This window comes from Hylobates moloch, unplaced genomic scaffold (assembly GCF_009828535.3).
Source record: "Hylobates moloch isolate HMO894 unplaced genomic scaffold, HMol_V3 SCAFFOLD_2, whole genome shotgun sequence".
In the NCBI taxonomy this organism is placed as follows: domain Eukaryota; kingdom Metazoa; phylum Chordata; class Mammalia; order Primates; family Hylobatidae; genus Hylobates; species Hylobates moloch.
The window spans coordinates 24,002,249-24,026,571 of NW_026652277.1; the positions used below are offsets into that span (position 1 = coordinate 24,002,249).

General features: G+C 41.1%; 1 protein-coding gene across 5 annotated transcripts; it reads left to right on the top strand.

Annotated features, from left to right (window-relative positions):
* Positions 1 to 1,651: 1,651 nt before the first annotated feature.
* On the top strand, positions 1,652 to 23,141 carry ETNPPL (ethanolamine-phosphate phospho-lyase). 5 transcript variants are annotated; one of them, XM_032170292.2, is made up of 13 exons: positions 1,652 to 1,888; positions 4,439 to 4,557; positions 4,829 to 4,988; positions 8,832 to 8,906; positions 10,599 to 10,689; positions 12,269 to 12,385; positions 14,267 to 14,349; positions 15,800 to 16,025; positions 17,152 to 17,306; positions 18,326 to 18,415; positions 18,648 to 18,778; positions 21,325 to 21,392; positions 22,583 to 23,141. In XM_032170292.2, the coding sequence occupies exons 1-13, from the start codon at positions 1,833 to 1,835 to the stop codon at positions 22,709 to 22,711; spliced, it is 1,500 nt and encodes a 499-aa protein (XP_032026183.1). In that variant the 5' UTR covers positions 1,652 to 1,832; the 3' UTR covers positions 22,712 to 23,141. The 5 variants fall into 5 exon arrangements, with proteins under 5 accessions (XP_032026183.1, XP_032026237.1, XP_032026404.1 ...); XM_032170425.2 differs by lacking the exon at positions 1,652 to 1,888 and adding an exon at positions 2,095 to 2,539 and having other exon boundaries at positions 22,583 to 23,140; XM_032170346.2 differs by lacking the exon at positions 18,326 to 18,415 and having other exon boundaries at positions 22,583 to 23,140.
* Positions 23,142 to 24,323: the final 1,182 nt, after the last annotated feature.

Consider the following 24,323-nt stretch of genomic DNA (forward strand, 5'->3'; position numbering starts at 1 on the left):
CATGGAATTCTTTTTTTTTCTTTTTTTTTTTTTTGTAGGGGGGATGGAGTCTCACTCTGTTGCCCAGGCTGGAGTGCAGTGGCATGATCTCGACCCACTGCAACCTCCGCCTCCCGGGTTCAAGCAATTGTCCCTGCCTCAGCCTCCCGAGTAGCTGGGATTACAGGTGCCCACCACCACGCCCAGCTAATTTTTGTATTTTTTTAGTAGAGATGGGGTTTTGCTATGTTGGCCAGGCTGGTCTGGAACTCCAGACCTCAGGTGATTCGCCCAGTTTGGACTCCCAAAGTGTTGGGATTACAGGCATGAGTCATGGTGCCTGGCCTAAAACCTGAAATTAACACACTGTTCCTCAAAGGACTCCATTTCTCTTTCTACCTTAAGCAATCCAATTCTACTCCTCCTGCAGTGCATGAATATACATTAATAACTTTTTTCAAGAGAAAGATCAGTTGCAATTATTTATCAAATGTGTTGATACATGCAAATTAGGCTTTCCCTGCTGCCCTTTCAAAACACAGAGAGAATAAAATGACCTATCCTTAACCCAATAACTGTGTGAACTTGAATAAATCTTCACCTTTCCTGTGCCTCATCGTTCTTATCTACAGAGCAGAGAAGTTAAACCAGATGACTTCTAGTTAAAATAATGTATGATTTAATGATACAGTTAATTAAGATTCTATTGGGAGGCCGAGGCAGGGGGGGATCACGAGGTCAGGAGATCGAGACTATCCTGGCTAACACGATGAAACCCCATCTCTACTAAAAATACAAAAATTAGCCGGGCATAGTGGCGGGCGCCTGTAGTCCCAGCTACTCGGAGAGGCTGAAGCAGGAGAATGGCGTGAACCCGGGAGGCGGAGCTTGCAGTGAGCCGAGACTGCGCCACTGCACTCCAGCCTGGGCGACAGAGCCAGACGCCGTTTCAAAAAAAAAAAAGTTTCTACCTGTGCACATATTTAGTTTCAGATATGATCCGTGTGGGAAGACTATCTTGAAGGAAGTCAAGAAATCTAAGAATGAGTCCCATTTTCAGCATCAAGTGGATGTGTAATCATTAGAACAGGGAATAGCCTCACTTTCCCCGTTTAGTAAATGGGGTAACACTCGTGGTCATCTCTCAGGGTTGTTTTGAAGACTGAACAAGATAAGTCATGTGAATGTGTTTTGTAAGTTGTATAGTTAGAGGAATTAGAAGTGTAATTATTGTTAAAGGAGATGTTTGAAACACTGCATACATCATCACTGCCAAGGGAGATAACAGGCTGAGTCCGGGTTATTTCTCCTTAGGACGCGTCCTTGTGCTGAGTAAATGGTAGGTTACCTTATCGGACTGCGCAGTGAGTCTTGATCCGGGAAGCGCCTTGCTCCTGAATTTTTACCAGAAAATAAAGGACTACACTAAAAAGAAACCAGAAAGAACGTGGGAAGGAGGGAATTCGCAGGCAGAGGAGGATGAAAAGCAAAGACGAGGCAAAGTTAGGAGAATGAAAGGCGAATTCAGAGGAATGATAGGGGCGGGTAGGGCTGAGCCGGCCTGGCAGGACAGGGTGGTGGCGAATGAGCTGCTAGCCCGGCGACCTGCCCGCGGCCCCGGCGGGGGAGAAGGAGGGACTTGGCAAAGGGCAACGCCAGAGCCAGACTTAAAAGGGAGATGATCCTAGCTAGTTGATGCCACCAGTGACCTCCGACGCCCCGGGCAAGAGAACGCCACGAGGGATAACGGGAGGAAGGCCGGGGCCGCCAAGGCAGTCCCAGGCTCGCGTAGGAGGCGCGCAGACAAGACAGTGGCATCTTGCACCTTCGCAGCGTCCCTGCACCCCGCCACCATGTGCGAGCTGTACAGTAAGCGGGACACCCTGGCGCTGAGGAAGAAGCACATCGGGTAAGGGCACCCTGGCCCGGAAGAAAGTGCAGAGAGGGGGCAATAACGAGTGCAGAGGGTGGAGAGAGAAAGCCGGCTAGGGAGAAGCGACGCGCCGCAGCCGCCCTCCGTGCCCGCCGCGCCTGTGCACGCGCCCTGCGCGCCTCCACCTGCAGGGGCCGCGCGGGCTCCCAGAAACGCTCCTGGAGCCCGGAGCGCTGGGCTTCCTGCCCGCCCGAGAAAGTCCCCGGCTCGCTCTGCAGCCGGCGGACTAGCGGGGGCTGCCGGCCGGCTAGAGGGGTTGGTGGATGACGGCCAATAGCCATAGCCTACACCATTCCAGGGATGGGAGATGGGTGGAAGAAAGATAGCGCTCCGCCACCCCGACCCAACTCGAAAGTTTTTGGAAACTGTGAACTCAGAAATATTTTTTCACGATGGCTCTGCAAACAAACTAATTGTGACAATTTTTACTTAAAGTGAGCTTTTTCTTCTTGCATGCTTGGTTAAGCGGTGAAGGGTTAATCTAGCCAATAGAAAAACTTGAAACCACCTTCTGTTAGAAAAGCAGAGACTTTATTTAGATCCCTCTTACCCAGCTTGGTCTCCCAAGCTGTGTTCTCCCCAGCCTGCTTGTCTTGCCCGTGTCACAAACGACTTAGTAATATAATGGTGAGTATATAAGACCGACAGGGGCTCTGGCCCTCGTTGGGTGTCATATTCCCTGTGTGACCTCTGTCAAATTACTTTAATCGTCTCTTCTATGAAAGTAGGAATAACATTCTACTTCACAGGAGCAAGCAGATGAGATTAACATGTTAGTGTTTTGTGTGTGGTTTTTAAAAAGATATGTGTAAATATAAATGATGATTAATGACCTCGAACACTGTAAAGTCAACCGTCTGCAATATTCACTTGAAATGAACGACTGCAGCGGGGCCAGTGGGCATGGGAGAGCCCTTGGGGTTACAAGTAAGAAAACAATCCGCATCCTCTTCGGAGGAATGCTGGACAGTTTCTCAGACTGAAGCTCCTCACCCCAACTGGAGGGGGTTCTGGATGGTTTGGAAGACTAGTTCCATCTCTCTCAGCCGCAAAGTGGGATCAAAATAATCCAGTTCTTCCTCCATTAATCAATCACTACCCTACCTTTTCTAATCACTCACTCCGTTAGTTTTCAATCTTACATAGTTAGATTCCAGTAAATGCCTAATGGTTTCTGACATGAGCAGAACAAATTTTCTAAAAGCACGAGTGTAGCCATGGGCTGACTGGAAAAAGGAGAATTTTACCTGAAGTCTGACGGGCAAGGAGGAAAGTGTATTAAAAAGGCAATGTGAAGTCTGCAGCTTTCAGCTCACATCCTTAACAAAGTTTTTTTTTTTTTTGGATTTTAACTTGTAGGTATAAACTAACAGCTGAGTTTGAACCAATAAGAAATTCTTATAAAATATTATTTTCATTTCAGCTCATGATGACTAAAAAAACATCAATATGTAACACAACCTTATGCAATTTTTAAATCTGAGGTTACCTACTGTTTGTAATAATCAAAATTCCTTCTAAACGGTTACATATCAATTTAGTATATTTCTACTACTAGAACTACCTCTAATGTGTGTAAGGGTTTTTTTGTATGTATGCAAAATCACCAAAATAAATAAATATATTTAACTTTAGTTCTTAAATGTTCATAAAGCCAAGATTAGAAGCCTTTATGAAATTTCTACGTGCTAAAATGTATACTCCAGACATTCATCCAAATAAATGTATGGATGACTTTATTGTGCTCAAAACAACATATTAAATGCTTAGAAGAATAATTGAATTTCACTATTTAATAATGGAAAATCCATTTGATCCAGGACAAGTACCACTCAAAATACATGAAAAGGAAAATGATCTATAAAACTTCCTTCATAGTATTTAACTCTAGGTTATTTGCATTTAGCTTTCAGTGCTATTCATGTCTTTATACATTAGATTGAAGGGGAAACAGATGTCTACCTTGGGCTACAGCACAACACAGCCTACTTGCAAATTCTGGTTTTCTCATTTTCCATCTGTGTAACCTTAAACCAGTTTCTTAATTTCTCTGTGCCTTGGTCTCCTCACCTATAAGAGTGAGAATGATAATAACCTCTATTTCATAGGATTGTTGACAGGATTAAATAATATTTACAAAATATATAACAGTCTCTGACACATTAAGCCCCCCAAAAATACTTGGTTATTTTTTTTCTGATAGAACAAAATTTCTCAAAGGAAAATTAGTTATTGGTTTGTGTGATTAGAACCATCAGAGAGTGGATTCATGTACCTCTAATAAATTGTGAAATCATGGCATATTTAATATAACAAGCATAAGGAATGTGAACAATATCATGAATGGGGGATTAACATAAAAGTTTCCAGGTTTACATGAAATGAAAAGAAATGTATGTCATCCAGGTTGTGTTTTCATTTTCCTTTATGTAATTGTACTTTTCCACTCATGGGGACCTTCATTGGGAAGGAAAAATACTGAGAGTAGTCCTACCAGACCAAAGTGTTTCCTTTGATTATTTCTAGGCCCTCATGCAAAGTTTTCTTTGCGTCGGATCCCATCAAAATAGTGAGAGCCCAGAGGCAGTACATGTTTGATGAGAACGGTGAACAGTACTTGGACTGCATCAACAATGTTGCCCATGGTAAATGTCCTGTCCTTGCAGTGCTTTGGAGGAAATGTTCACGGAGTAAAGCTGACTTGGAACACTTAATCTTTGTCTAGGGAATTGCAGTGGCTGCAGTTCCTTTGCTGAGTGGGCCAGTAGTCCTAGTGGGGAAAATCGCAGCAAAATATGGAAGAGAAAGGAACTCAACTTCTGTTTGTTTGTTTGCTTGCTTGCTTCATAATTCCTCTCATTCCCAGGCACTTAGAATTCTAACTTATTTCTTGGGCTTTTGTTTCATAAATTTTAGTGGGACACTGTCACCCAGGAGTGGTCAAAGCAGCCCTGAAACAGATGGAACTGCTAAATACAAATTCTCGATTCCTCCACGACAACATTGTTGAGTATGCCAAGCGCCTTTCAGCAACTCTGCCGGAGAAACTCTCTGTTTGTTATTTTACAAATTCAGGGTATGTTTCATGGTTTCCCACCCCTCCCCATTCCCACTAAACTTTGTCTACTCTTGCACACAAATCTTTCCTTTTGATTCATGGTGGAGCTTGTCCAAAAAGGTTTGCTGAATTTCTTGCCATTCAGTAAGTGATCACACATTAGGGACCTGGCCTTTCTGGTTCTCCCACTTTATTCTATGACTCTGAATCTAACCGGTCAAATGATGCTCACCTCCTTAGGCAGTGCAATAAGTAGCTTAAGGATTGATAGGCGAAGATAGTCTTTCAATGAGTGTATGAGGAACTTTAGCCAAGAAATAACTCTACTAAACAAGCTAAAACTTTTTTTTTTGAGACGGATTCTTGCTCTGTCGCCCAGGCTGGAGTGCAGTGGTGCGATCTTGGCTCACTGCAAGCTCCGCTTCCCGGGTTCACGCTATTCTCCTGCCTCAGCCTCCCAAGTAGCGGGGATTACAAGCGCCCGCCACAACGCCTGGCTAATTTTTTGTGATCCGCCCGCCTCAGCCTCCCAAAGTGCTGGGATTACAGGCGTGAGCCACTGTGCCTGGCAACAAGCTAGACTTTTTAAAGATTTTTTATTGTTGAAAATTGAGCATATTTCCCTAACACAAACACAAGAAAAGAAAAAAGAAGGAAACTCAAATAGATTCATTTCAACTTTCATTTATTTATTTATTTTTTTGAGGTGGAGTTTTGCTCTTGTTCCCCAGGCTGGAGTGTAATGGCACTATCTCTGCTTACTGCAACCTCCACCTCCCGGGTTCAAGTGATTCTCCTGCCTCAGCCTCCTGAGTAGCTGGGATTACAGGCATGCACCACCACACCCAGCTAATTTTGTATTCTAGTAGAGATGGAGTTTCTCCATGTTGGTGAGGATGGTCTCAAACTCCCGACCTCAGGTGATCCACCCACCTCGGCCTGCCAAAGTGCTGGGATTACAAGCATGAGCAACCGTGCCCAGCCAGAAGGAGCCCCAAGAGGCGTGGGCTGGTCTGGAAGGCCATGCACAGGGCCACCAGCAGCGCCTCGGGGTCAGCGTGGGGACCCTGGGGCCAGTACCAACACCCACAGGCTGGCCATCTCCACGCAGGCACCTCGGGCCACCTCAACTTTTTAACTTAGTTTTTTGTTTTGTTTTGTTTGCTTTTTAGTGAATGTCTCATTATGTTGCCCAGGCTGCTCTTGAACTCCTGGACTCAAGCAATCTGCCTACCTCAGCCTTCCAAAGTGCAGGGATTACAGGCGTGAGCCACCGTGCCTGGCCCCAACTTTTAAATTCTGTAAATTCAAATCATTATATATCCATTCTATAGACTATTATGCAGATATTTAGAAGTATGTTTTTGCAAATGCATGTCTAAATATGTGCTTAAAATGCAATATTATATTGGGGAAAGCTATATAGATATATAGTAGAAACTCCTATTTTAAAAACGAAATATGGTTCGGCGTGGTGGCTCATGCCTGTAATCCCAGCACTTTGGGAGGCCAAGGAGGGTGGATCACGAGGTCAAGAGATCAAGACCATCCTGGCCAACATGGTGAAACCCTGTCTCTATTAAAAATACAAAAATTAGCTGGACGTGGTGGTGTGCGCCTGTAGTCCCAGCTACTTGGGAGGCTGAGGCAGGAGAATTGCAGTCAGGTTGCAATGAGCCAAGTTCACGCCATTGCACTCCAGCCTGGCAACAGAGTGAGACTCCGTCAAAAAAAAAACAAAAAACAAAGAAATGTATATGAAAATTAACTATTAGACATTCCGTGAATATTTGATTATATGACTCTCTGTGATTCACTTTTCATTAAGATATTTTAAAACCAAATTTATGTCCAGCGTGGTGGAACACACTACTGTGCCTGGCTCAGCTTCCCAAAGTGTTGGGGTTACAGGGTGAGCCACTATGCCTGGCCTAATTTTTTGTATTGTTTGTGGAGATGGGGTTTCACCATGTTGCCCAGGCTAGTCTCAAACTCATGGGTTCAAGCAATCTGCCCGCTTCAGCCTCCCAAAGTGCAAGGATTACAGACATGAGCCACTGCACCCAGCCAAGACTAATATTCTTTTTTTTTTTTTTTTTTTTTTGAGAAGGAGTCTCGCTCTTTCACCCAGGCTGGAGTGCAGTGGCATGATCTCAGCTTACTGCAGGCTCCGCCCCCCAGGGTTCACGCCATTCTCCTGCCTCAGCCTCCCCCATAGCTGGGACTACAGGTGCCCGCCACCTCGCCTGGCTAATTTTTTGTATTTTTAGTAGAGACGGGGTTTCACTGTGTTAGCCAGGATGGTCTTGATCTCCTGACCTCGTGATCCACCCGCCTCAGCCTCCCAAAGTGCTGGGATTACAGGCGTGAGCCACTGCGCCTGCGACTAATATTCTTTTTTTAATTAAAAAAATTACTTTATTATTTTTAGAGACAAAGTCTCGCTAGATTGGTCAGGTTGGTCTTGAACTCCTGACCTCAAGAAATCTTCCCATCTTGGCCTACCAAAGTGCTAAGATTTTTTTTTTTTTTTTTTTTTTTTTGAGACGGAGTCTCGCTCTGTCGCCCAGGCTGGAGTGCAGTGGCGCAATCTCGGCTCACTGCAAGCTCCGCCTCCCGGGTTCAAGCCATTCTCCTGCCTCAGCCTCTCCGAGTAGCTGGGACTACAGACGCCCGCCACCACGCCCGGCTAATTTTTTGTATTTTTTAGTAGAGACGGGGTTTCACCGTGGTCTCGATCTCCTGACCTCGTGATCCGCCCGCCTTGGCCTCCCAAAGTGCTGGGATTACAAGCGTGAGCCACCGCGCCCGGCCCAAAGTGCTAAGATTACAGGCATGAGCCACTGCCACCATGCCTGGCCAACAAAATATTCTTAAAGTAAACAAGTCTTCAGTCTGAATCCTGCTCTACCTCATATTAACTATGAGACCTTATTCTGATCACTTTACCTCTCTGAGGCTGTTTTATCCATATAAAGGAGATGGCAATACTTGTAATGTTGTTATGAGAATAAATACAAGTAAAATTCTCAGCATGATGTTTAGCAGATAGTAAACATTCCACTTATTATTATTTTCTTCCTTTTTTTGGGTAGTGTATTTAGATTGTCTGAAATATATAGGAAAAAATTTGATACTCAGTTTATAGAGAAGGAAGCTAGTCAAATGTTGGGTAAATATGACATAGGGTTGGCAGCCAAGCTAATGGGCCCTCAGTCTCCCATTCCTCCTGTGGAGATCAGATTTAATGAAGGCTTCTTCGTGTCCTCAGTCACTATGTGGCTGAACCAGACTACAGTCTGAAATGGGCAGCATATCCTTAATTTTTGTTGGGTTTCTTCTATATGTCTCATTCTTTATTGAAAACATCTAAGGAAACTTATATTAGAAGGGTAAAGTGGGCAGGCAAGATAGAGAAAGGAGAGGATTTCAACTTACTATTTTATAAGTTTCTGAATAAATGTGATCTTACAACTTTTGTAATTAACATCCTAAATGTTTTTTGTTGTTGTTGTTGTTGTTCTGGAGATGGAGTCTCACTCTGTTACCCAGGCTGGAGTGCAGTGGGGCGATCTCCGCTCACTGCAACCTCCACCTCCCAGGTTCAAGCAATTCTCTTGCCTCGGCCTCCCAAGTAGCTGAGACTATAGGCGCACGCTGCCACACCTGGCTAATTTTTTGTATTTTAGTAGAGACGGGGTTGCCTAATCTGGTCTTTAACTTCTGAGCTCAGGCAATCGGCCCTCCTTGGCCTCCCAAAGCGCTAGGATTACAGGCGTGAGCTACCGTGTCTGGCATATCCTAAATGTTTCAAAAAGAGACTGTGTCACAGTGTCCTCTCTCTCTATGTTATCTTAATAGATCCGAAGCCAACGACTTAGCCTTACGCCTGGCTCGGCAGTTCAGAGGCCACCAGGATGTGATCACTCTTGACCAGTAAGTCTTGGACACAAGATTTCTAAGCAAGAAGCTTCTTCAGAGACAAAATTGTATTGATCCTATCCATACTAATAACATAAACGCATGTGAAAGAGGACAGATATATGGAGCAATGTTTTTAAAATTTATGTATTAAGCTATCAAGGCCAGCTTAAATCCAGTGAGATATTTAATTCCTTCTAAGTACCAGGAAGTGGGAGAGGCTCTCTTGGGTACTATGGGGGATGTAGCTTCATGGAGTTTGCATGAATCATGGATTACTTTTCACACATTATTTATTGAGCCACTAGTAACATGTAAGTAATTAAATTGTTTTCCAAATAAGAATACAATTAATTTCCAAAAAAATTCAAGCATTCACTTCACTATTGCGATTATTCGCAGTCACTAATTTTAAAGATAACAATTTAGAGCAAATTTTAAAGAAAACCGGCAGCCAGGTAAAATTTAAAACTTTTTCATTAGCCTGTAATTATTAACAATCACTATATAATCTTACCTCTCAAACATGAATTTATTACATTTTAAACCAGAAATCTGGCAACTTCCATCTTTGTTAGAGTTTTTGTTTGTTTGTTTGTTTTTGAGACAGAGTCTCGCTCTGTTGCCCAGGCTGCAGTGTAGTGGCGCGATCTCCACTCATTGCAACCTCTGCCTCCTGGGTTCCAACAATTCTCCTGCCTCAGCCTCTGGAATTAGCTGGTATTACAGGCGCCTATCGCCATGCCCGACTAACTTTTTTGTATTTTTAGTAGAGACAGGGTTTCACCATGTTGGCAGGCTGGTTTCAAACTCCTGACCTTAAGTGATCCACCCACCTCAGCCCCCCAAAGCACTAGGATTACAAGTGTGAGCCACCGAGCCTAGCCTAGGGATTTTTTTTTCATTTAAATTTCTGTCTACTCCTCCATCCCACTCAATAACTTCAGATGTAGAGGGTGAAGTTAAATATGCACCTCATTTCATGCCCTTCCCAATTGCTTTTGGGAACTTATTCATAAATTCTTTACCAAGGCTGATGTCCAGAATGCTATTTCCTAGGGTTTCTTCTAGGATTTTTACAGTTTTAAGTCTTAAATTTAAGTCTTTAACCCATGTTGAGTTAATTTTTGTATATAGTAAAAGGCAGGAGTCCAGTTTTATTCTTCTGCATATGGTTAGCCTCAATCTTCTTAAAAAGATCTCCTTTTCCTTCTCAAGTAATATTTGCCTAATATTTGCAAGTGGACATGCTTTAGAAATCATCCCAAACGGAAACAGATGCCCATTCTATGATATAAAGTTGTTTTTAAATTTACTAGAATGTAACACATATTCTTTTAACACATTTAAAGAATACATACATGTAAAGTATTGCATGAGGATATAGAAAACAATTTTTCACATTTAGACAATCTAATTTAGCAATATAATCCAAATACATCAGTTTTTCCCAACTAAAAGGAAATTGTCAATGAGGACACATGCTTGGCTTTCTATGAGTTTTATTACATGTAAAAGAAGAATTGCACACATTGAGGGCCAGTTTTGCCATGAAAAATTAGATCCCATATAGTCAAATCTGGCACCAATGTTGAGATTCTCCCTGGATGGATGCATATGGATGAAATGCAACACTGGTTTTCATATATTTGAAAACATCTCTCTTGGAATTATTTTGGCTACTGTTTTTTTTTTTTCTCTCTTCAGTGCTTACCATGGTCACCTATCATCCTTAATTGAGATTAGCCCATATAAGTTTCAGAAAGGAAAAGATGTCAAAAAAGAATTTGTACATGTGGTAAGTGTCTTAGAATCCTAAATCAGAATGTTAGTATTGGAGGAATGCTTAATGATAATCCAGCCCAATGCTTTCATCTAGATGAACCATGAAAGAGAAACTAAAATCAAGAGCAGTTATGTGGCTTGCTAAGGTCAAAGGGCTAAATAAAGACAGAATGTTATTTAAAATCTATTTATCTATTTTAAATACATTGATGAGTATTACAATAGGAAAATTAGTTTAGTAGTTGTTCAGAGCTATCATTTTATTTTTCTTGCTCCTTAATCTTCAGTTACATTTTCTTTCACAAATGTCAACTCAAAATTCAGAGTTGAACTAAGTGTGTGTTTAAATTGCTCTTGGCCAGACGCAGTGGCTCACGCCTGTAATTCTAGCTCTTTGGGAGGCCGAGGTGGGCAGATCACTTGAGGTCAGGAATTCAAGACCAGCCTGGACAACATGGCGAAATCCTGTCTCTACTTTAAAAAAGTACAAAAATTATCCAGGTGTGGTGGTGGGTGCCTGTAGTCCCGGCAACTTGGGAGGCTGAGACAGGAGAATCGCTTGAACCTGGGAGGTGGAGGTTGCAGTGAGCCGAGATCGTGCCACTGCACTCCAGCCTGGGTGACAGAGCGAGACTCCATCAAAAAAAAAAAAAAAAAAAGAAAAAGAAAAAAGAAAAAAAAAGTAAATTGCTCTGTATAATAAAGCTAAATTATTATATAGCTTTATTAAGTAAAATAAAGAAACCAAGCGAGTTGTTGAAAAAGTGAAATATATTTGGTGTGTTTGTCTTAACTGAGGATCAGTATAATTTTTTTTCTTTTCTTTTATTTATTTATTCATTTATTTATTTATTTATTTATTTTTGAGACAGAGTCTCATTTTGCTACCCAGGCTGGAGTGCAGTGGCATGATCTTGGCTCACTGAAACCTCCGCCTACCGTGTTCAAGTGATTCTTCAGCCTCAGCCTCCCGAGCAGCTGGGATTACAGGCATACGCTACCAAGCCCTGCTAATTTTTGTATTTTTTGTAGAGACAGGGTTTCATCATGTAGGCCAGGCTGGTCTCAAACTCCTGACCTTAAGAGACCTGCACACCTCAGCCTCCCAAAGTGCTGGGATTACAGACGTGAGCCACCGCGCCTGGCTAAATTTCTTGAGAATCATCAGTACTTTCAAGATTTTAAGATCTGGAGTGAGTGCTAACACACTCTAGTTTTCTGAATGATTACGATTTGTAATATAGTTGATCGGTGTTGGCTCATTTTAAATACAGACTAGTTAATACAGTTTCCATTCACTGACATTTTTAAATAGTATCATCACTAGTTGATTTGAATGTTCTATTTACGTGAGGAGGGATATAGTCTTGATTTATAACAGTCTGGAAGCAAATCCAAGCTTCTGTTCACAATTCAAAGATGTCAGTTCTAAACAGAATTTAGAAATGTTAAGGAAAAAAAACAAAAAAAAACCTAAAGTATCTTAAGTTCACATGATCACCATTCTAACATGTTCTTGTGGGGAAATGCCTTTTTTTTAAGGTTTGTCGAAAGGGCAAATTACAAGCAACTGCATTATTTGACGTTTTCAGGCACCAACTCCAGATACTTACAGAGGAAAATATAGAGAAGACCATGCAGACCCAGCCAGTGCTTACGCAGATGAAGTGAAGAAAATCATTGAAGATGCTCAGAACAGTGGAAGGAAGGTTTGTATTTATAGCTTTGGAAACATTTCAGTATCTTTTATAAAAGGGATTAAAACTGTTGGGATTCACTAAAGAGATGGAAAAGGATTATATCTAATGTCCCTTTCTGTTCTTCTCTAGTTACATTTTCACTTGATTCAAATTTCAAAAATGCATTATTACAATCATGCCTCTAACACTGTCTACTTGTATTTATCCTGGAAATACAACCATTATCTGGTTCCAGAACTGGTTGCCTAATTCTGACCTTTTCAGTGGTATGCAGGGTCTAGTCTAGAGGGGTAGGGGTCATTATATGGTGAAGGGAAGAGAAGAGGCAAAGTAGCCCTGGGACCTCAGGACCAATGCAGATTTCCAGACCCACAAGGGAGCCTTGGTGCTTCCCTTGAACTTCAACCTTTTTGAAGCCATGGAGCCTGGGGCTAGTTTGCACCTGGGTAAGCCAAGGCAGAAAATGTTCTTCCGATGTGGGCCTGGACTTCTAAGACAGAAACAAAATCCTTAAGAGCAGGAAAAAAGTGTTTTCACTTTCTCGGTCTTCACCCTACTGTCTTCAGCTTAATGTTCAATTCTCAGCCCATCTGCAGGTTACTTATGTGGATTTTAATGCAACTTGACAGTACTTTGCCTTAAAATTGGCTTATGGCATAGACTTGGCTATTTAAAAAAAAAAACCTTAGCTGAAATAAAAATGAGGCCTTTTCTTTTTCTAATTAACTCAAATATTTTTGTCTTCACGACTAGAGAGCCATTCACATTTCTTAACTGCTTCTTTTTTTTCCCCAACCCATTTTTTTTTTTTTTTTTTGTATCTTCTTATGTGAAACATCTGTGCAGGTAGACCTACAGCTCTATGTGTTGTGGGAAGCTTCATATTCTTCCCCTTCAAATGTGGTCTGTACCTGTTTAAACAAATGGCAAACAACACTTTTAGGAAAAAATTTACATTAACAAGATCTTACGGACTCTTTGCTGCTAAAAGAGGGTTTGAATAATTTTTTGAGAACATTAGCATTCAACATTTATTGGACTGTTGCTATCATATTAGCAGTGATGAAAGCAATGAACAAATATAAGATCAGTGCTTCAGAATATTAGATGTGCTTGCAAAGTCATGGATTGTACAGCAGAAATCTTGAGTCCAACAGCCTCATTTTACAGCTAAGAAACCAAATATCTAAAAAGTGAAGGATTTAACCCAAGGTCATACAATTACTAAGGGGTAATCTGAACTAGAACCTGGGTTCTCTTGATTTCTTATCTCACATTCTTTGTGCTTTCTCTTAAACATTATCTATTTCCTACTTCTCTTTTCTTAGTCTCTAGAATGATTCATCTGTAGTTCCTATTGTTAACTGCCCACTGTTGAGTTAAGCATGGTTTAGGGCAAAACCTAGAAATACAGCACAGTAACTATAGTGTGTGGTCACAAACCACCCTCCCATTTTCATGGTGCAAATTCCAGCCTCAAGCAGCCCTACTTCACCAAGCTTAAGAAACAGGCATCACAACAATGCTTTTGGAACCTAGGTAACTTTTTACGGGTTCATAACCAAAGACTAACAAAAATAGCAGTCTTATTCAGTTCATCCTAAGAAACTGCTGCATGTAATGATAGAGAAAAGGAAGTTGCCCTCTCATCTCCTCTATTTCTCATGGTAGCTTTATTGGTACCCTAGATTTTCAGAAGCTAAAGCTTTAAATCAATTGCTTTTCCTGCATAGACACCTTTTCCTTTTTCTTTAATCAAATGGCCAGTTTGCCACTTGCTACAGATCTATTCCTAGCCATTTTTAAAATAACCTGCTCTATAAGATATCCTCTTTTTAGGGGGGTTGTAGGGGGGCCTAATGGACTTTGACACCATCTTCTCTTGTATAGATTGCTGCCTTTATTGCTGAATCCATGCAGAGTTGTGGCGGACAAATAATTCCTCCAGCAGGCTACTTCCAGAAAGTGGCAGAGTATGTACTTGACTTGGGCCTCCTTCGTCAAACTGAGAGCACTATGACAATTCTGCAGGGCCATACTAGTTGCTAACATATTAAAATAATTCCTGATTAGCTGGTAAATAGCCACACCTGAGTGACTGCCATCCCAGGGCTCCTGGATGCTCTCTCAGCCTTCCCCAAGATCCAGCAAGTACAAGGTTTACACATGGTCCAACAGCGGGGATTCAGAACTCTGCTCCAGCCCCCAGCCTGCATCCTCTCTGATTGTCTAGTACCAAATCTGTATTGGTCAGGGTTCTCTAGAGGGACCGAACTAATAGGATATAGAGATATATATATATACACACATACATATATCACATATCATATATATCACATATCATATATATATCATATATATATCACATATCATACACACACACACACACACAAACACACGGTGGTATTAAGTATTAACTTACATGATCACAAGGTCCCACAATAGGCTGTCTGCAAGCTGAGAAGCAAGGACAACCAGTTTAAGTCCCAAAACTGAAGAACCTGGAGTCCGATGTTTGAGGGCAGGAAGCACCCAGCATGGGAGAAAGATGTAGGCTGGGAGGCTAGGCCAGTCTCTCCTCTTCACATTTTTCTGCCTGCTTTATATTCGCTGGCAGCTGATTAGATTGTGCCCATCAGATTAAGGGTGGATCTGCTTTCCCCAGCCCACTGACTCAAATGTTAATCTCTTTTGGGAACACCCTCACAGACATACCCAGGGACCCAGGATTAATACTTTGTGTCCTTCAATTCAATCAAGTTGACACTCAATATTAACCATTACACAAGCCTTCTCAATTAGTAAATATTTGAAAACTAACCCTGTTAACAACTACTTGTTTGATTTTTTCTCTTCCCACTTAAAATACGGTAATAGGACTGGGTGCTGTGGCTCATGCCTATAATCCCAGCACTTTGGGAGGCCAAGGCAGAAGGATCACCTGAGGCCAGGACTTCAATACCAGCTGGGCAATATAGCAAGATCCCCCTCTCTACAAAAACTTTTTAAAAATATTATCTGGGCATGGTGGCACACGTCTGTAGTTCCAGCTACTCGGGAGGCTGAGGTGGGAGGATGGCTTGAGCCCAGGAGTTTGAGGTTACAGGGAGTTCGATCATACCACTGCACTCCAGCCTGGGCAACAGAGTGAGACCCCATCTCTTAAAAAAAATACTGCAATATAGCTTACTTTAAGCAGCACAAACCCAACTGGTATGGAATATATCTAATCTAAAAATTATGTGATTATATTGTAAAGTCAGTGACATTTATGTGGGGCTTAGAGTACTGAAATGTTTTTTAACAAAAATTAAGGCTTCAGGTTAACAACTTTTTTTTTTGTCTTCAATAATTTGCATCTTTGTGGGTGGGTTTGGGGCTCTCAGTGACCTGAAGGCATTAGACTGCCGCTTTGCTTTCCAGATATGTACACGGAGTAGGAGGTGTGTTTATAGCTGATGAAGTTCAAGTGGGCTTTGGCCGAGTCGGGAAACATTTCTGGAGCTTCCAAATGTATGGTGAAGACTTTGTTCCAGACATCGTCACAATGGGAAAACCGATGGGCAATGGCCACCCGGTGGCATGTGTGGTAACAACCAAAGAAATTGCAGAAGCCTTCAGCAGCTCTGGGATGGAATATTTTAATACGGTACATTTTGGTCTCCAACTTTAATGCTAAGAAGGAAAAATAATGCATGTTCTTATATTTTTTGCCAATGTAGTAAAGAATAAAGCTCAGTATTGCTGGCTAACCACCCAGAACTCTGGCCAAAGTTTTTTCTTATTTTAATAAAACATCTTAAATACATACACACACACACACATATATATATATGTATATGTATGTATGTATAATTATACTTTAAGTTCCGGGATACATGAGTAGAATGTGCAGGTTTGTTACATAAGTACACAGGTGCCATGGTGGTTTGCTGCACCTATCAACCCGTCATCTAGATTTTAAGCCCCACATGCATTAGGTATGGCCAAACTTTTATCTAACCAGATTTTATTCTGTCTGACAAAATGCTCCTTGTATTTCTGCTTGTGTATCTTTACCCGTCCTAAAACAGTCTTATTAATTTTTCCAATGATAGATGGTTGCCCTGCTAAATTCTACAGGTTATGATATTTTCATTTCTTTGTTTCATATCATACTTAAATTTCCAAAACACTTTTAAAGTATTTTGATGACTCAGTACTATAAATGTTATACGGCTGTCATAAGAGATACTAAATTTTTATCTTTGGGTTATTATATTTCTTTGCCTTATCCCCATAAGCTTTAAGCTTGGAAAAATTATTTTAGTTTGTTCAGTATATATAATAGGACTCGTTACAGCTAAAAGTAAGATTCAAATCTGAGGACATAAATTGTTTGTGGAAAATGTCATTGCTTAGCTATTTTTACTCAGCTCTTCAAGGGCAGAAACCCCTATTTCCCCCACTGGGCAACACTGTGAAATCCTGAACTCCCAACATAATGTCTGCTTTTGTTTGGATGAGCAAATAAAATCACTGGTAGTCCTTCATACCAGTTATGCAGCTTGGATAATATAATTTAGAATGAATTTTCACTCAATCCTGAATAAATAGAATCATGCTCTATTCTAAATATGAGAAACTAATATTATAAGAGAACATTTTATTCAAATTATATCTTCACTTAGTATGTATGAGCCAAATTTCTCGTGGATGAAGGAATACCACTCATTCAACTGGTATATTTTCTCAGTTGTCTTTTTTTTTTTTTTTTTTTTTTTTTTATTTTACAGTATGGAGGAAATCCAGTATCTTGTGCTGTTGCTTTGGCTGTCCTGGATATAATTGAAAATGAAGACCTTCAAGGAAATGCCACGAGAGTAGGGAATTATCTCACTGAGTTACTGAAAAAACAGAAGGCTAAACACACTTTGATAGGAGATATTAGGTATGTTCATTATGAAGTTGTCATGTAGTTACTTATTTTTTTCAAAATAATAGTAGTTTATAGGCTGGGCAACATGGTGAAACCCCGTTTCTATTAAAACTACAAAAAATTAGCCATGTGTGGTGGCACACACCTATAATCCCTGCTACTCGGGAGGCTGAGGCATGAGAATCGCTTGAGCCTGGGAGGCAGAGGTTGCAGTGAGCCGAGATTGTGCCACCGCATTCCAGCCTGGGTGATAGGGTGAAATCCTGTCTCTAACAATAATAGTAATAGCTTATATTTTATCTTGTAAGTTTATAATAAAGTACATAAAACTAAATCTAGAAAACAGCAAAAAACAGAGATAGCAAAAATTATTCTTATTCCAGAATCCAGATATCACCACTGTTAACATTTGGGTGGGGCGGGATGTGGTGATTTACATCTGTAATCCCAGCACCTTGGGAGGCAGAGGCAGGAATATTGCTTGAGCCCAGGAGTTTGAGACCAGCCTGGGCAACATAACAAGAAACCTTGTTTCTATAAAATAAATAAATAAACCAACAACAACAAAAAACATTTGGATATATGTCTTTCCTGGCTTTTATACTTTTTTAATAAAGTTAGGATAATGTCAGCACCCAAAAGATGAAAAGAAGGAACTTAATGTAGCTCTAAATAATTTATTGAAAATTATTTAAAATGCTATTCTGAAAAGCTGGATATTTTTCTTATATATGTATGAAATATTGACATATATATGTATGCTAACATTTATCATCATTAACATCCTGAGAAACTAAATAGCATGAAAGGGTTGTTTTTAAGCCATTTTCTTTTATAATTGAGAAAAGAAAACTGGATGACAAAAACTAATTTATTTCCAAAAGTAGAAACAACTGTGAACATAGATTGGTATCTCGGATTAGTTAGAATTAAACTTGGAAATTAAATGGAAGTTTGGTGATAGTGTTAACTTTTTGTGACAATGAAGTGGTGGACAGATTGTGGGTCAAGTTTTTCTTCACCTCTCGCAGGGGCATTGGCCTTTTTATTGGAATTGATTTAGTGAAGGACCACCTGAAAAGGACCCCTGCCACAGCTGAAGCTCAGCACATCATCTACAAGTAATTCACCCCCACACCCACCTGTTTGGTATCTTGGCTGCAGGAGGCCTACCCACTTGAAAGCTTGCTTGACTTCCTCCCATCCCTCTGAAAAAGGAAAGTTTAAATACGTCCTATTTATAATGTGGGCTTCTTAAATGCAGAATACTTAAACTGCTCTATGTTCACATAATTCTTCAGTAATCATAGTTATCCTTTGCATGCACTCACATGCATTTCCTACACAAATTAGGATGAAAGAAAAACGTGTGCTTCTCAGTGCCGATGGACCTCATAGAAATGTACTTAAAATAAAACCACCTATGTGCTTCACTGAAGAAGATGCAAAGTTCATGGTGGACCAACTTGATGGGATTCTAACAGGTGGGTCCGTGGATCTTTAAGATGTTTTCTTGTTCCCTCTCCCAAACCCACCCCTCAAACCCTGGTCTAGTCATAATGAGCATATGCACCTTGTTATTCATGATGGAAGTGAGGCAGGGAAGAAATAAATGTGTAACTTTCCATTTAGGACTGGAAAAAGATAGCTGAAAAGTAACTACATGGACTCTTAAATTGAAATTTTCAGTTTGTGTTCATGTAACTCCAAATATAAGTTTTTGCTGAAAGAACATACTGTTTTGCCATTTATTTTTACTTTAGACTAGCTAGCATATTTAAAAGTGCATGTCTGCATTGTGCCATGCACCACAAATACTACAGTGTATAGTATTTCAGCATTGTGTGATTAATACATGAAACATTTCTAATAAAAAAAGATATAGGCTACAGTGTGACAATTCTTTGCTATATGCTGAATCATTTAACTTTGCGTGGTTTTTATTTTTTTTTTTATTTTTTTTTGAGATGGAGTCTCACTCTGTCATCCAGGCTGGAGTGTAGTGCTGTGATCTCGGTTCACTGCAGCCTCCGCCTCCCGGGTTTCAGCAATTCTCCTGCCTCAGCCTCCCAGGTATCTGGGATTACAGGCACCTGCCGCCATGCTGGGCTAATTTCTGTATTTTTAGTAGAGATGGGGTTTCACTATGTTGGCCAGGCTGGTATCGAACTCCTGACCTCAGGTGATCCACCCGCCTTGACCTCCCAAAGTGCTAGGATTATAGACGTAAGTCACCGCGTCCAGCCTAACTTCGCATTTTTAACTTTTATTTTTTAATTTTTATTTATTTATTTTCTGAGACAGAGTCTTGCTGTGTCACCCAGGCTGGAGTGCAGTGGTGGGATCTCGGCTCACTGCAACCTCCACCTCCTGCATTCAAGCAATTCTCTTGCCTCAGCCACCTGAGTAGCTGGGACTACAGGAGTGTGCCACCACGCCCAGCTAATGTTTGTATTTTTAGTGGAGACAGGTTTCACCATGTGGGCCAGGCTGGTCTCAAACTCCTGACCTCGTGATCTGCTCACCTCAGCCTCCCAAAGTGCCGAGATACATGCGTGAGCCACTGCACCCGGCCTTAATTTTTATTTTTTTCTTTTGCTTTTCTCTTTAAAAATATTTAAAATATTAAAATATCTTTTACTATTTAACTTTTGAGGACCTTTGTTATTCAGAATTACAGTCTATCATAAAAATATATCTTTTGTTTACCTATATTATGCAACTAGGTTAATTTTTTTTTTGTTATGAACATACACTGGATTAGAAAGTAAATTAGCACTGTAAAACCATGTTGAAGAGCATAAAGCATGATAAAAATGATAGATATTGTCATTTTTGCTTTAGTTATATTTTTACAATTCAGGCCAGCATAGCAACATGCCTATAAGATCCCAGAGGCCAAGGTAAGCAAATCGCTTGAGTTGAGATCAGGATAGCTCAGGAGCTGGAGACTAGCCTGGGCAACACGATGAAAGGTTGTCTCTACAAAAAATAAAATACAAAAATTAGCCAGACATGGTGGTGCGTGCGCCTGGAGTCCCAGCTACTTGGGACTTGGCTGAGGTGGGAGTATTACTTGAGACTGCAAGGCAGAGGTTGCAGTGAGCTGTGCCACTACACTTCAGCCTGGGTGACAGAGTAAGACCCTGTCTCTCAAAAACAAAAAAAAATTCAACTTCTTTACTCGTTTCTCAGCCTTTTGGGGTTAGGATAAAGGCGAGAAGCTAGGAATCAATATAGCATAGAAAATAGATATGAATAGTGAATGCTTGGAAACTTGAGAGTCCACATAAGTTATTAATAATAGGGTCACCGTCTTTGGACTCAGAGAGCATGCTCACACCCAGACCTGGCAAGCATTCCTCACAAGCAGATGTGTCCTTTGATCCCATAGGGCAGGGTAGAGGAGAGAGTGTGGCTTGTGGCTTGGGGCAATCTGTCACTCTATGTCTGCATCAACTCAGAGCTTGAGTGTTATTAATAGTGGGCCAGAAGAATTTCCTTTGAATAAAGTGAATGAGGAGTAGGTAAAATGGGCTTAGTGCCACTTATAAATGATGATGGTAAAATACTACAAAAGAATCTTAAAGTAATTTTAATAGTGACTTTTTTTTTTTTCTTTTTGAGACGGAGTCTCACTCTGTCGCCCAGGCTGGAGTGCAGTGGTGTGATCTCGGCTCACGGCAACCTCTGCCTCCCAGGTTCAAGTGATTCTTCTGCCTCAGCCTCCTGAGTAGCTGGGACTACAGGCGTGTGCCACCACATCCGGCTAATTTTTATATTTTTAGTAAAGACGTGGTTTCACCATATTGGCCAGGCTGGTCTCGAACTTCTGACCTTGTGATCCACACTCTTTGGCCTCCCGAAGTGCTGGGATGACAGGCCTGAGCCACAGAGCCCGGCCCATTCTTTTAACACATAACGTTTCCTTCTGTTCTTCATTAAAGGTATTGCTAAGATACCAAAAAGTTTTTTTTTCTTAAGGTTTTTATGTTATTTTGTCTTCTCCATAATACCTTCCTTGATTTAGTTTTAGAAGAAGCTATGGGAACCAAAACTGAAAGTGTGACCTCTGAGAATACTCCATGCAAAACAAAGGTAAGAGTCGGCTACTTTATTTTTAGGGGGAATGTTTAAAATTTGGGGAATGTTTAAAAAAGCAATACAAATTTTCAAAAAATTGTGCAGTGACCATTAGAACAATACCAGCCTGTATTAGGTTGTCTTATTGTTGCAATTTTAAGGGCACAATTACATTTCCACAGCAAGTGTCACATCATTTGACAGGACTAAAGCCAAAGAACCATTCTTACAGGATCATTCCCATTCCAAAAACAGCCTCGTGGGCCTGCAAAGAGGGCCTATAAAATATATAGAGAGAGAATTAAAAACGGCCTAACCTCCTTCCTGCTTTTCCTGAGGGCTGCCTGACGCTGCCTCCGATTCTCACACACTGCCTTTACAATCAGCAGAAGCATTAGCAGGGAGGTTCTGAAGTGCCAGAGTTTGGTTCTAAAACGAACTAAAGCGTAAGCTTCGAGTGGCAGTGGGGCCTGGGAACCGTCTCGCACCGCCTGGCCTAGTTTCTGCATTTGATGTGCTTCCAGCAGAGGGCCTTGCCATTCTCTCCTGAGCTGCCCAGGGTGTGAGAAAGAGCACCCTGGGCTGGGAAACAGAAAGGCAAAAACTTGAGAGGCTTTGTTGCATAATTTATTTGTTTATGAGTTCGATGCATAAAGGAACACTCAGTGCCTCGAGCCCGCCTGCGCATCCAGTGGAGTCAGCAAAGTCTTTTTTCATTATTAAAATCATCAGGCTGTTTGAATGAGAGCAAGTGATTTGCTAACGGCATGGCTTCTGTTTCGTCTAACAACACAAACCAATTACAGGAATCAATTATTCTTTGATGTCAAGAATAGTTTATCAAGTCTAAGACAGAATCGCAGCTGTAACTACTGGTTCCCCAAGCATTAAAAAGAGTCCTGCAAACAAAACAAAACAAAACAAAACAAAAGAAGTGTTCGGCACAAGAAATCCCACTTTATGGTTAGCAAAGTTGGCACACATTTTATGAAAAGTTGACTCGGAGTCCCAGATTTTCCGTTGACATCACATTTCAAATGTCTATTGAAGATACTGAGGAGAGGGTTAGAAAGGAGCAAGCAGTGTTGTTTTGTTTGGTTTTTCTGTGTCCTTTGTTTGTGTGTGGGCTCGTTAAGTCAGTCTTGTGGAGGCTGGTTGGGATTAGAGGTGGATGCCCACTGGAGCTTTGTGCGCCTGTCTTACAGATGCTGAAAGAAGCCCACGTAGAACTGCTTAGGGACAGCACCACTGACTCCAAAGAAAATCCCAGCAGAAAGAGAAATGGAATGTGCAGGGATACACATTCACTGCTCAGTAAGAGGCTCAAGACATGAATGATTTGCATTTTAATGCAAGATGCGATGTCCAGAGTTACAGAGAATGGGTAGATGTGTCTCATCAGTTAATAGCTCTATTGTACCTCTAAAGGTGAAATTGTCAGTTTAGATTCATAAATGAAAAGGTAAATGAGTAATCAGAATAAACCAAGTGATAATCAAACCATGTCAAGATTATTAATTCAGACTCTAGCCTGTTAATTTTCTTGCTTGATTTATGAAGCTACCTGATTTATTCTATTAAATGTAAGCTTGCAAACTCAAAATAAGTTGGCAGATTTACTTCTCATCTTTTAATGTTTCAAATTAGAGAGCAAAGTATAACAGGTTCCTTCACTTTTGAGACTTAGTGCCTTAAAATATGTATTCTATAATGATTTCATATATAAAAGTATATTTATTGACTGTAATAAAATAAAATATGATGTAAACAAAAAAAAATTACTAGAAAAGTGTTTACCTACCCTTTGCAGGGAATATTAAGGGTTGGGATGGTAACAGCAAATATTAAAAAGTGATAGAATAATTCAGACCTCTAGCAAGGAACTTGGTTAATCACCATCCAGTGGGGATTGAGAAGGGAACAAGGAGTATACACAGAAACACACGCATAAAGACATTTCTGGAACAGCAGCAGTAGCTGAAGCAGGGCATTCAGAGTCAGGAGACTTCTGCTTTGTCTATTCACGGATTGTATCACCCAAACCAAGTCATTTACCTGTCAGGTAAGAAATTATCTTTTGAGACAGGGTAGTTGCCCAGGCTGGAGTGCAGTGGCACTATCCTGGGTCACTGCAGCCTGGACCTCCCAAGCTGAAGCATTCTTCCCACCTCAGCCTCCTGAGTAGCTGGGATTGCAGGTGCACACCACTGCGCCTGGCTAATTTTTGTATTTTCTGTAAAGACAGGGTTTCACCATGTTGCCCAGGAGGCTGGTCTTGAACTCCTGGGCTCAGGCAATCTATCTGCCTCAGCCTCCTAGTGCTGGGATTACAGGCGTGAGCCACTGCACCCGGCCAAGAAATCTTTTAACCAATCATCTTCCTCTTATCATCAAGTTTATCATCACTTATGCCCATCCCCTGTATGTACTCAAGCAGGAGCACATGAGTGCACGCGCGCATGCACACACACACACACACACACAATCTCTAGCCCGGCACTGGCAAAAGGAAGTTGGAGAAAAGTGCGACATCGAAGATCTCTTAGTTACATGATGCTGCCATGAGAGGTTCATTCGGAAGCTAATAGACTAAACTGGAAGAAATTTGAATTTCAGGGTTGATTTTTCCCATTATCTCTCTATTGCCTTTCTAATAATTATTAAACTTTGTGACTTATTTTTATTTTATTTTATTTTTGAGATGGAGTCTCTCTTTGTTGCCCAGGCTGGCGTGCGGTGGCACGATCTCGGCTCACTGCAACCCATGCCTCCCAGGTTCAAGGGATTCTCCTGCCTCAGCCTCCCAAGTAGCTGGGATTACAGGCACACACCACCATGCCTGGCTAACTTTTGTATTTTTAGTAGAGATGGGGGTTTCACCATGTTGGCCAGGCTGGTCTCATACTCCTGACCTCATGTGATCCACCTGCCTCAGCCTCCCAAAGT

Bases quoted from the DNA above. Each gene is read 5' to 3' on its own strand.
- ETNPPL (XM_032170292.2), top strand. From the start codon at position 1,833: ATGTGCGAGCTGTACAGTAAGCGGGACACCCTGGCGCTGAGGAAGAAG. The intron at 12,386-14,266 runs GTTTGTATTTAT...TCTCTTGTATAG, and splicing joins CTCAGAACAGTGGAAGGAAG to ATTGCTGCCTTTATTGCTGA. The intron at 17,307-18,325 runs GTATGTTCATTA...CACCTCTCGCAG, and splicing joins ACTTTGATAGGAGATATTAG to GGGCATTGGCCTTTTTATTG.